General features: G+C 39.4%; 2 protein-coding genes across 20 annotated transcripts in view; both read right to left on the bottom strand.

The window, feature by feature from the left end:
* ep300b (EP300 lysine acetyltransferase b) overlaps positions 1-3,417 on the bottom strand; it is a 42,864-nt gene extending 39,447 nt beyond the window's left edge. For 10 of the 19 annotated variants that reach the window (XM_077211999.1, XM_077212011.1, XM_077212000.1 and 7 more), the window contains exon 1: positions 1,326-3,417. In XM_077211999.1, the coding sequence (XP_077068114.1) occupies positions 1,326-1,419 (94 nt within the window). In that variant the 5' untranslated portion in view covers positions 1,420-3,417. The remainder of the gene's footprint in view (positions 1-1,325) is intronic. The other 9 variants (XM_077212003.1, XM_077212005.1, XM_077212007.1 and 6 more) reach the window with 1 other exon arrangement.
* A 2,849-nt stretch (positions 3,418-6,266) lies between these two features.
* xpnpep3 (X-prolyl aminopeptidase 3, mitochondrial) overlaps positions 6,267-12,603 on the bottom strand; it is a 20,645-nt gene continuing 14,308 nt past the window's right edge. Inside the window, exons 6-10 of the mRNA XM_077211995.1 lie at positions 11,929-12,042; positions 11,609-11,694; positions 11,310-11,493; positions 9,618-9,738; positions 6,267-6,896 (exon numbers count right to left, since the gene is read on the bottom strand). Coding sequence (XP_077068110.1) covers positions 6,724-6,896; positions 9,618-9,738; positions 11,310-11,493; positions 11,609-11,694; positions 11,929-12,042 — 678 coding nt within the window. The 3' untranslated portion in view covers positions 6,267-6,723. The remainder of the gene's footprint in view (positions 6,897-9,617; positions 9,739-11,309; positions 11,494-11,608; positions 11,695-11,928; positions 12,043-12,603) is intronic.

Genomic DNA, 12,603 nt, shown 5'->3' with positions numbered 1-12,603 from the left:
GGAGATAAAGTTCTGAGATTAGTCATAATAGTGTAAAAACATTTTTTTTTATAATTTTGTTTTAAAATCTATATACAACTCTTTTGAAGGACATGATAGGCAAGAGTAGGGTCAATTGTTACCCACTTAATCTAAAAGGCTTAATTTGTCATGTCACCTTTTTTTGCATATGAGAAAACTGACAGCTTTTTCGGCATTTAAAAAAAAAACAAAGAATTCAACATTCCTAAAAATAAAATAATAATAAAAAAACATAAGTTTAAATTTACTTAAATATTCTGAATATTAAAATAACCTATGTGTGGCTGATTTATGGGTACCTTTAAAAAACTGTGTATAGTGGTCAATAAAATAGCTCTGGGATAAAATTCAAAGTATTAATTTTACAAACATCTAATTTCTCAGTCCCTAGATGATAACATAATAAACAGTGGCACAACTTACCCCAACCTTATTTTAAGTTTTTTTTTAAATGAAATAAATATTGCATGAAATAAAGTGTTGATTCAAATCAATCTCATTTTATATTATTAAATAGAAAAAATCATAACAGCATCCATTTAAAAAAACAACAACTGTGTGGTGGATCACTACAGTTCAAATAAGACAATATGACCAGACTTTGATATCTAGACATTAAACTCATTAAAAAACTGCTTAAAACCAGTCTAGGGTAGTTAGCTGGCCTTAACTTCACAAGCTGGTTTTAGAAGGGTCTTGGGCACTTTTCTTTGGTCAGACAGGAAGACCATCAAACCACCTTACGCTAGTTTAAGATACAGAAAAACCAGTTAGATGAGGTTGCATCTACTGCTCAGTGTTGATCAGAAACTTGCAAACACCGGTTCGTCTACTCGCTAAATGTAAACCAACTTGATAAGAAGTGATCTCGACTTCGTTCCCAACCGTGTCAGTAAAGAGACGTGATTTATAACTTGAGTGTGTCGAGTTTTCCTTTTCCTGACAAGCTCAAAATGCATCACCTTATAAACCTTTGACACCAACCCCAGATCTCGACATCGCACAACGACGTACAAAGTCAAAAGTTTGTGTAACGCACACCCGGAAAAACACTGCCTACTATACACAACAACAGTATTGTAACGCACCTCGTCAACTTCAAATGAAAACATTGAGCAAATTAGCCTGCTAGCTATGCTGCTAAGTTATTTAAATAGCGGGGGTGATGCAAACAAACAAATACAACAAAAGAACGGTCTTAAAACACACGTCGCGTCTCTTTTTTTCATACATGCACGCGACCAGCGGCAGTGTGCAGGCGCGAGACTCGCCGCACACCGCAGCGCGTGAACATTATTATTTACCGTTTCCATCGCTCGCGGAGACCGACAGAGCCGGGGAAGACAATTTAGGCCTCTTAGCTGAAGGCGGACCGGGGTCCAGCACATTATCGGCCATAGTTTTCCTCCGATTTAGTGTTAATGCATATATCCCGCGTAGGATAGCCCTTCCTGTGCAGTCGCGAGCCGATGTACGAATGAAATCTCCTCGTTCAAGAGCTCCGGACGTATTCCCGTTTACCTTTCATGGGACGATACATGCATACAATGCAATGCAATGTAATGATTCAATGTTCAGTCCACCTTTAATGCTCCCTTTTAAGATTTTCTAGTCTTTAGTTCCTCAAAGTATGTTTCCGAATGGAGGAGGTGAAGGGAGGAACAGACGGTCATGCAAGCTCGCCACAAACTCACGTAGCCTCCTCGGCGGCGGAGCAATTTTCCCAAGATTTATCCTCGCTGCTTGTATCCGTCTTTTCCGCCATTGTCGGCGGCGAACTGAAGTGTTGGTTTTTTTAAGGCGTTGTGTACGAGATATCGAACTCACTCTGGTGCGACTTCATGCAATGCTTATAAGCAAACACAACGATTTAGAATTATGTCTCTCTTTGCGTTGTAGCATGTGCAATTACCAGCCAGCATCGCTTTACTTTAGAAGATTTAAAGTCCATAAAGCTCCTTAAAATTGAGACGGATGTATGAATCTCCTTCGTCAATGTCTTTATTTCCTCCCAAGTAATTAAGATGGGTAGAGAGAAAAAATAAATACTTAGAAAACTGGAATATAATTAAGCAATCATATGAATGTAAAAGTTTACTTTCATCCTTTCAAGACAGTACTCTTGGCAGAATAAATAACATGAGAAATGTGCATCCAATGACTGAAATGGCTTGCACGAGCCAAGTTATATCACTTGTTTAGATGATTCCAAACAACTTGCATATGTCAGTGTCCATGTCTTGGTATTTTGCAAAAACACCTCAAAGTGATGACAAGTCAAATGATTTATTGTGCATTCACATCTGAATAAGGCTCGTGCGCCCTCTGTGTGAATGTGTCCAATGCACGAGTTAAATGTGTTTGCAGAAAATCTCTGACCATTGCTCTCCACGAGACCACCCTGCACCCCGCACAGCTCTTGCATGCAAAATGCAAGGAAAAAAATATTTCAAAAGTGTCTGTCTAATGAACAGAACATGTATGCAATTAGTCGTTGAAGTGCAAGAAGATGTTGTCTCGCCGTCGTGCAGTTCGCTGTGCACGAGCTAAAGAATGGGAATCAAGTGAAGTTGGTCAATGCATTTGCGTGCATTTCAAAGCACTGTCAGTCACATCGAGCAAATAAGAATAATTTGTCACTGCACGAGAGCCTTGCGAAGCATTAAAGAAAGAGCGAGAGGAACAGCGGTGGGTCGAAAATAGAATGAACCGAACTGAGGTGGGCTTCAGTAATATTTCGGGTCTGAAGCATCTGCCGATCCGGGTGATATTGCCAGCTGCACCCCCCAAAATCTGGGGGTCCTCAAACCCCTTTCATAGGCTTTGTGATGCTGTGAACCCCCCTGCGCGTTCATCCCTTTTTAATTTCTCCCTTCTTTTGCACAGTTCCTGCAATTTTTCCCACTTTCGCTGTCGTCCGCCAGCAACCGGCGATGTGATTTCGCAGATATTCCCACTTTGTGACGCTGTTATTTTCCTTTTTTCCTGACGAGCTTCCCTTCGTTTAAATGTATTGCCCTCTTCCGCCTCTCTGCTTCGTTAAAAAAAAAGAACAGAAAAAGAAAGGAAAATCCGGTCTGCTTTTTTATTTTCACACTGGAGAATCTAATCTTGATCCGTTTCCTCCGCTAACCACCCCGGTTGTGTGTTTGATCCGGTTTGGATCCTCGAGGACGGAGCCGGCGGCGCTCAGAGTCGCAGTGGTCGGCGCTCGAGTGGCTTTTTTTCGGTCGCTCCTGCCTCCTTCACTCTCTCCGCACAAACAAAATGGCGGCTTGTTGTTTCTACTCCTCTGGCTGGGGGGAGGGAAGGTTGGAGGTGCGGTAACATTAGTAAAGGGGGGTGGAGGGGGAGATGGCGATCGGGATTTCCCGGACAGTGCCGTTTCCGTACTCTTTCGGAGTTTCGACTGTTCTGGGCGGGTGCAACACGGCGTCCAGCATCATCATCATCATCATCAGATGATGATGATGATGGAGTCACTCAAAGAAATGATGCCCACAGTGTGACTTGTTTAGCAGAATATTACTCGACTTGGCTTTCTACCTGGAGGGACAGTAAAGCCCAGGGGTCAAGTGCCCTATAATGAACTGCAGTGGAGAAAGAGGCAAGAATTCGCAGAGACATTTTTGGCTGCCATATCCTACTGAGTGGTCGTAGTTCAGAGGCTGTTTCGCATAAGCTTATTTGGACATCATAAGCACAGTCATAGTCAGCTAAGCTCAAAAACTAGACCGCTTTTTGGGCATGACCGCATTATGAATCATCTCAGTTTAAGGTTTGTGTCTCAAATCCTTGGGAACTGACTATGTAGCCAGCTTTTTGGGCATCATCGTGTTGAGAGTCAGTTCAGCTCAAAAACCTTGAGTTGCTTTTACTCACACAGCATTTGAGGCACCTTGGCATGGTCTGAGTAAGCATTACAAATCATCTCAGGTGAGAGACTAGGCTATTTTCCTAAATGATGCACTATACACTATGCACTTATACTACAGTAGTCAAGATTTGTAGTCAAAGGCTGTCTTAAGACAAGAACGGGTATAGTTCAAAGTTCATGTATAACTTTGATGAAAGGCTTTTATCCACTTCAAATGTTGACTACTGTATGCACTTTGTACTCAACCGTGTAGTGTATGCATTTTATAAGGTTATTTTGCCATTTAACATCAGAAGTTTTGTCCCAAATCGTGTACTTGTGCACTATTCTGTGCCATTTTCTATGGCAAATAGTGCAAGTAGAGCGTTCACACTGAAAATTCTAAGAAGAAAAAGTGCACTTTAAGTTCCCGGATGATGCACTTATTTAACCGAAAAACGAAGTGTGGTACGTCGGACAATTTATGCACTCAACTGTCGCAGCTTTAATTATGTAGCGGAGGGGGAGTGGCTGTCAGACTCCGATGTTGAAAGACAAAAATAAACTTAAAAAAGTTCATACACTACACGGTTAAGAACATAGTACATATAGTGTATGAGTGCATAGTGTGTAGTGTTTCATTTGGGACACAGCTAGAGTCTGATAGCCCCTCCCCCTTCACTAGTAATTAAAGCTGCAACAGTCGAGTGGATGAAGTGGCCAACATTCCACACATCCTTTTTTCGGTTAATAAAGTGGATCATCTGGGTATTGCACTTTTTTTCTTTATGGAATTTTCAGTGTGAACACACTACTCAAACTATTGATACTACAAAGCAACATAGAATAGTGCACAAGTATTGGAATGTACCGCATTTTTGGGCATGACCACATTACGAGTCATCTCAGCTGAGAGATTATGTCTCAAATTCAAGGGAACTGACTTTGTAGCCAGCATTTTGGGCATCATAAGCGTATTCATAGTCAATTCCATTACTTACCCAGCATTTTTTGGGCATAAACTCAATGCAAGTCAATGAGCTGACTATCTAGACATTCATTTTTGAGAACTTTCTGCTTGTTCTGACTGACCTAGGCTAAAAAAAAAAAAAAAGCTAGGAACATTTTGGGCCATCATAAGCATGTTCAGAGTCAATCCAGCCCCAAAACTCCTAAATCTGGTGAGCTTAGAAAGCATTTTTGGATCTCATCGACACCTTCGTAGTCAGCTTAGCTCCGGGACATTGCTTAACTAGACAGCATTTATGATCAAAACATAAGGAGCTGACAATGTAGCCAGCATTTTTGGGCATTATAAGAGTCAATTCAGCTCAAAAGCCTGAGTGGCCTACCAAGACAGCATTTCTTGGCCTCAATGGTATGTTGAAAGTCAGTTCTACTCAAAAACCTCAAGTTTCTTACCCAGGGATAAATGCATTGTAAGTCATCTTAGTGGAGAAATTGTGTCTCAAAACCAAGTGGGATGCCTACTTAGACCTAGTTTTTGGGCGCCATCTACATGTTCTGAGTCAGCTTAGTTAAAAAAAAAAAAAAAAGAAATACTCCAAAACCCAATTAGCTGCCTGCCCAGACGGCATCATTCAGATTCACTTCTGTTCAAAAACCTATAGACCCATTGAGCAGCTTATATAGACTGCCTCAAGAGCATCACAAACCCACATAGACAGTACTTTTGGACATTATGGGTCAGCTAACCTCAAACAAGCTCAGCTAAATCAGAAACCGTTATACATAGTTTAAAAATATGCTGTTTAGTGTGTAGGTCACAATAGTTTTTTTGGTGATGTTAGTAACTCTAGTTTCTGATTCACACTTGCTTGAGACTAAATTTCATAAATATTTGGCCAGATTCACAAAAACACAGCAGGCCAAAAAAAAATCTGATTTGTTAACTGAACCTTACTGAGGTTAGGCCACTATTTTTGTATGCATATGTATTGTGAAAAGCGCTATACATATTTATGATTTCATTCAGAATGAATGTGATCACTTTTAATTTTTTGACTCCTAATAGTAAACTACTCTGCCTTAAAACCAAGCAAAGTTAGTATAACCATTTGCTACACCAGACACGTTTTGGAGTCATTAAAACTTTCAATTGCATTTAGAATATGAACTGAATCAAAATGTCCCATTTTTGCAAAGAATCTAATCAGTGACTAATAATGTGTTTAACTAGCAGAGTGGCGTTGCTTTTAAACTGAACTGAATCAACATTAAACTGACTCGAGCTGAACAATGACTTGTCTTTTTAGAGCTGGTTTACAGTAGAATTTGAATGTCTCATATTTCATGAAGTTTGCATTTTTATCACAGTGAAGCTGTTTTAAAACAATCTGTTTATAGAAATACAGGTGGCTTTACAAACTACAGCAACAAAACTTACAAACTTTATTTTGACAACAGTAAAAATACATGTATGACAATAAAAACCTCAGCAGACAAACAAACTCAAGTCATAATCAGTGAAGAATCTCACAGTGAAACAAATCAGTTCTCACACAAACATGAATAGTTTACCATGCTCATTGAATCACAGTCACCAATTTGTTTCTTCATCTGACCTCATTTAAGGTATTCTATAAACCCTCATCCTAGGTCATAGGTGTGCAAATACATAACACAACCCATCGTAACCAACTAGCCAGCGTAGGAGTGAATTGCCATCAGGGAGACGTCGCACGCTGTCCAGACACGTCCAGCTCTTAATCTTCCAGAATCCTCAGTACGTAACTGGAGCAAGTTCTGTGAGATCGAGACCTCCTGAGTTCAGTATTAAAGAAAAATCTACACAATATGGACTTGCTATCGGTTACTCTTTCCTTTCAGTCCTCTCCTTGTGCGCAAACTCTCTCCACCTCGGCGATGGTTTTCGGGGTGTGTGCAGACAGAATAAGGGGTCCCCCATGGTCTTGAATCACCACGTCATCCTCGATTCGCACCCCAAGACCCCGGAATCGCTCTGGACATGAGCTGTCGTCCTCGCTGATGTACAGTCCTGGGTTATGGGAGCAAGAGAAGACAGTTTAGAGCTTCTGTTTTGATGCACAAATAGATTTTTGTTTTGTTTTTTGCACAAGCTCAAATGCTAAGGAGTTGAATGTTACTTTGAACAGTATGCAAAAGTCCAACAGTCATTATAGTGCATTCAAGATGCATGTCTACGGTTACAGTATCTAGTGGTCTGCGGTATGAATGGCCTCTATTCAATCCTAAATTGACTAGATTGCTCCAATTATGATCAACACATCTGTCTTCACCTCAAATGCATTCAGGTGACTGTTTTAGTTGTACTGTACAGCTAGTCTGTATTTTCTGTGTATAACTGAAATAAAATATTGTTTACTATGAATTTTATTTGTTATATTCAATAACATTCAAAGTTTGGAATCATTAAAGCAACACCAAGGAACTTTTCCTCTGCGGTCGCCCTACAGGTTGGAAGCAGTATTGTCCATTACCCTGTCGTAAATAATTTAGCCTACCGCAGCCTACTGTCGCACGCGCATGCTCGCTGTTTATCCAGCACCGGCTTTGGAATCAACAATGGCCACAGACAAGGTAGAGCATGATGCATGATTTTATGAAAGACATCACAAACGAAGAAAAACTATGTGTGCCGTAAAGCAGTCGAATTTTGTAGTTCTTTTTGTGCTCCGGTTACTACCCGAAACCCGAAGTTACATAGTGCCAGTAAAAGCGATACAGACCACGTCAGACTATGGCAGACGTGTCATTTAACCTATTGTAAGTCGATGTACCATCACAAGGGTCTTGGAAATATATTAGGAAGGTTGAAAAACTGCATAGTGTTACTTGAAGACGAAATGGCTTCTGTGCCATTAACTGATTAAAATACAGTCGAAAACAGTCATTTCAGAAGCCATTATTTGAAAATACTGCTACCTCGACCTTGTTCTTAAGAAATCGTTTTAAATATTCAAATTTGCTACTTGAGAAACTTTTCTTATTATTGAAAGCACAGTTAAAAATGATTGTGCTGCTTAACGAATGGTGGAAATGACAATACAGCTGCTGGAGTATTGAGTAGACTTGCATTACAAATTACTTTCAAGTCCAATTTTGGTTTTAAAAATGGGCAAAAGAAACGCATTTTCTAGAAACGTATCAGACTGTTGTTGTTTGAGGAATCAAGGTTGCTCCATGCAAGAAAAAAGCCACATCTGACACAGGCAAGTAAAATGTAGAAAAAAGGGTAGAATGGGCAAAAAAAACTAAGATTGAATGGTAAATAATTATTGTGGATGAATGAATGAGGTGCTGAAATGATGGATGAACTGAGGTGCTGATCTGATCGTAAAGTCCACGATAAGCACCTTTCAAAACAATCACGCCTATAAGAAGTGCAACAGAAACCATGAGATGAAACTTCATATGATTATCTTAATAATCTGACTGCTAGAAAGCATTCATTGATGAACTGAAAGTTTGATTTGAAACAGACATGCAACAGGCCCTGTTTACACATGGTATTAAGATGCGTTTTGGTTGATCGGATCACAAGGAGACACATTCCCGTTTACACCTGGTGTTTTAATCCGTCTCTTTTGTCCACTTTCAAGCACTTCTGTCCAAATGTATTCGAAGGGAGGGTCTATGGGCAGGTAAATGGACAAAACAAGCTTGAGAAATGTACATGTAAATGAAATGTTAGAAATCAGGAATGGTGAGAGAACATTGTGCTTGGTAGGTTCTTCATCTTCAAACCAAATTTGGGTCTCCAGCCGACAAAGTATAAGTCCCGTTTGGCTAGAGCGCTTCCTATAATGTTTACGCATTAGGTCAGTAGGCGGAGAGCAGGTGTGTTTTGTCTGCTTGAACACAGTCGACCACATGGGCGTCGACACTAAGAAAGCAATCCAGTCTAATACGTTTTCGACTACCTCTGGAAGTGGTCGAAAGTGGACAAGCTCATAAAGTTTTAGACCCCGTTTACACCTGTATTTACCGTCGTCCACTTTAACCAAAAGTCAACCAAAACGCATCTTAATACCAGGTGTAAACAGGGCCTATAATAGACCATTTGGGTGTTTTCAAACAGTGATGACGTGTTCTGTGGGTCTACCTGGTGGCAGAAAATGACAGTTTAACAGTAGCAGTCTATGAAAGCCATGGAATAAAGGAATAAAAAGGTAATTTCGAGTGTAGCTGTATCTCACAATTATGAGAAAAAAAATATGATTTGTGAGATTTAAACCTTTTTCTCTCAGAATTTCACTTGTATACCAATTCTGACTTTTTCTCTCACAATTGTGATATAAACTAGCAATTGCAAGAAAAAAGTCAGAATTGTGAGACCAAAATGTTATAGGTTTCAAAATTATTTCGCAAATACATTATGCCCCCTATGAACTGCATGTGAATATTATGTACTGTAGATAGTTTACATCAAATTTGTGCTTTAATAGTAGGGTAATCGTCGCAGGTTTCTTCAGTCCAGTCTGTCCGTTTAATGACTTGCAACCATAAACGTCTGCGTTTCGCTTTAACGGTCGTCTTCGACGGCGATATGCTGTAAACCATATTTTTTGTATTCCGATCCTGAAATCCAAAGTCACAACAAGAATTTTTTTTTTCTCTTATCACGTAGATATCGCCTGTTTTCCTCCACTTGGAACCACTGTTTTTCTGCCAACACAATGCGCATGCAGCTCTAGTGACATAACTTTTTTAATATTTGAATGAAAGTGATCTCAACCTGGCTCTATTGTGATCACCATGCCCGGCTGCAGCGGTTGTGAACGGGACAGCTCAGGGGTGTCATGAACATCCATGCCCAGGTAATGACCCACGTGATGGGGGCAAAACTGCCGAGCAGCCTGGAAGGGGGAACAGAAAAACAACTGAATTGAGAAAAACAACTGAGTGCTTGTAATGTGATCAATCACAAAACGCTGAACTGGAAAAGTGATTGAAACTGAAATAAGTGCACACCTACATCCTCACAGTCGCAATGGGCTAAACTGACCAACATGTCGGTTTGTTGGCCTCATAAACTCGCTACGTTAAAGTGAAAGGTTGCTTTTTTTAGCAGTATGGTGCTTTACAGACACTGTAAATGGTGCAGATCTTGGCCGTTTAAATTGGGCAGGAAGACTTATAGTCATTTCCTGAATACAGAGCTTTAGGGAAGTTCAATTAAATAAATAAAGAAGGCTTTGGATTCCTGGTGTTTCAGCACTGTGAACCAGAATCTCAGGTTGGTGGAAGAGGCCTGTGGTACATATTGCAGTATATATTCACAACCGATTATAAGACAAGTGTGAATCAAATCAAATGCAGTCAACATGCACACTAGAAAGTTTAATCTTTGTCCAGTGTCTGTGCTATTTTCTCTCAAAAAATTCTGACTGATAAAAATGTCTTTGTACTTGTTTAAAATATTGTTTCTTTTGATCCTTTCACATAAGCACTTAATGCGTGTCTATTGTTGTTGCCATCCCCAGTAGTTTTTTATAGTTGTTCTTCCAGTGTTTCAACTTTTAATTAGTGGCAAAACATTCCAAACGAGCACCTGCAAGCTTGAGCATACAGAGAAAATCTGGCTGTGCATTTTGGGTACGCACATACTATGCTGATGATGAAATTTATATCATGGACACATACGCAGACTCAATGGAGATATTCAACAAATAAACAGGCTAAATATTATTTGTATTTTTTTGCAGAAAATTATAATAATTTTCTTAAAATGTATAGTTGAAAGTGGGCGAGTTTGTTAAAAAAGAATTTCTTTAATGACTGTAAAATGGCATTGGTTCTTTAAAAAATGATTTTAAATACGCAAAATATTGGAAGTTTTAGCATGTTGACTAAAAATTCTTATCTTAAGCACCGCAACTGAAAATAACGTTTGGGGTAAGACTTTTTAATGTTTTTGAAAGTAAGAAGTCTCTCATGCTCACCAAAGCTGCATTTAATTGAAATGTTGCAATACAGTAAAGTGGTGAAATGTTATTACAAATTAAAATAACTTCAGTCTTCAGTGTCACATGATCCTTCAGAAATGCTGATTCATATTTTTGTGGAAAACATAATACATTTTTTAAAGATTCCTTTACCTGAAACAGAAACCATTTACATTCTATATACTTTTTTTAAATCTCAAAACTTATATAAATTTTTTTTTTTTTTTTTTAAAGTTCAGTATAAAGCCCCTCATGCCCCCAAGTTGTTGCTTAGGTAGTCCCGCTTACTTTTTAATCATTATTTAATGTGTAATTTTTGCTAATATTTGATTTGAAATGGTATTTGCTGATATTAGATTTGAGTATATATTGTACATATACATATATATATATATATATATTCACATATATATTGATTATTTAAAAAAATGTGGGTGAACTTTCCCTTAAAACAGCCTGCTTTTTAAAGCAAAGCAGGGTACCTTCAGTGCGTCTGCATCACTGGTGCTTTGTGGGACGATCCCGAGCTCTCTGAGCTGCCGGGCCAACAGCGCGAGCATGCTGGAGTATATATAGTCCAGACTGACGCCAGGATTGCACTGAGACAGACAGGCCAACTGCACCTCCAGCACGGCCTCATACAGCTCTCTCTGAGCAGGACTGAACCTGGAGACGGCACACGGAGCAAGGTCTGGAGCGCTGATTGATTACTTGCTAACAGCATGAAATTAAAGTTACGTTACGTCTGAGACAATGAGACTTCTGTTGAAAACAGACTTACTTTCCATTCACCGGCCAAGTGCGTGTGATGTCGCTCACATAACCGAAATATTCACAGCCCCCATCCAACAACACCATTTCTCCATCCTGAGAAAGAAAGTTAGTTCAATATTGTGATAATATTTTGTTGTGTATTTTCGTACATTTGTCTTGTGAAAACCAAAGATGCACACAAAGCTTACATACACATGCTGTTTAAAAACAAGTAAAACAAGAAAGAGAGACTTCAAGTTTCATCCTTGTTTATCTTATGAATCTGTTCTAGACTCTCCCTCTAAGAAAAGGCCCCAGTAATGATTATAAGTGTGTTTGGTACTTCACCTTCACTATTTGGTTGTTGTTGATGTAATGAAGTGTGTTGGCTCGGTTTCCACCAGCAACCACGGGAGGATATGCCAAGAAGTTTGCGCCATGAGCACGGCATTCAAAATCAAACTAGACAGAAATCCAAAAAGAAAAGCAGAAGAAAAAGGATGAAAGATAGCAGAGATGTTAGTCAATATGTGGACTGGACACAGAGTGCACTAAAATATGACTCTGCAAGAGCTTGCTGACGTCATTTGTGTTTTTTTTTGTTGTCATTTTCAGTTCTCAGGCGCTCCATTACCTCTGTACTGCCCAAAGGCCAAACAACGACAACTTTACAAAGTAATTCTACCCCGAAACTTCAGAGCTACAAAAACTTCTGGAAGGCTTAAAAATACATAACAGGCACTTTCTGCAAGTGTGTGTGTGTGTGTGTGTGTGTGTGTGTGTGTGTGTGTGTGTGTGTGTGTGTGTGTGTGTGTGTGTGTGTGTGTGTGTGTGTGTGTGTGTGTGTGTGTGTATGTATTTATGTGTATATATATATATAATGATTTCCATTACACAAGAGTAGACGTTAAAACTTCATGCTGATTTGTACCCAGGTTTCGCCAAGATAAGAACCAACTAATACGTAGCTTTACAGTAACCTATGCTTCTCCATCCATTTACGCTTCTTTCCATATGGTGATG

The sequence above is a fragment of the Siphateles boraxobius genome, unplaced genomic scaffold, assembly GCF_051911475.1.
Source record: "Siphateles boraxobius isolate OS27281-9 unplaced genomic scaffold, OSU_SipBor_1 66, whole genome shotgun sequence".
Lineage (NCBI taxonomy): Eukaryota > Metazoa > Chordata > Actinopteri > Cypriniformes > Leuciscidae > Siphateles > Siphateles boraxobius.
This window is presented reverse-complemented; position numbering and strand designations above follow the sequence as displayed.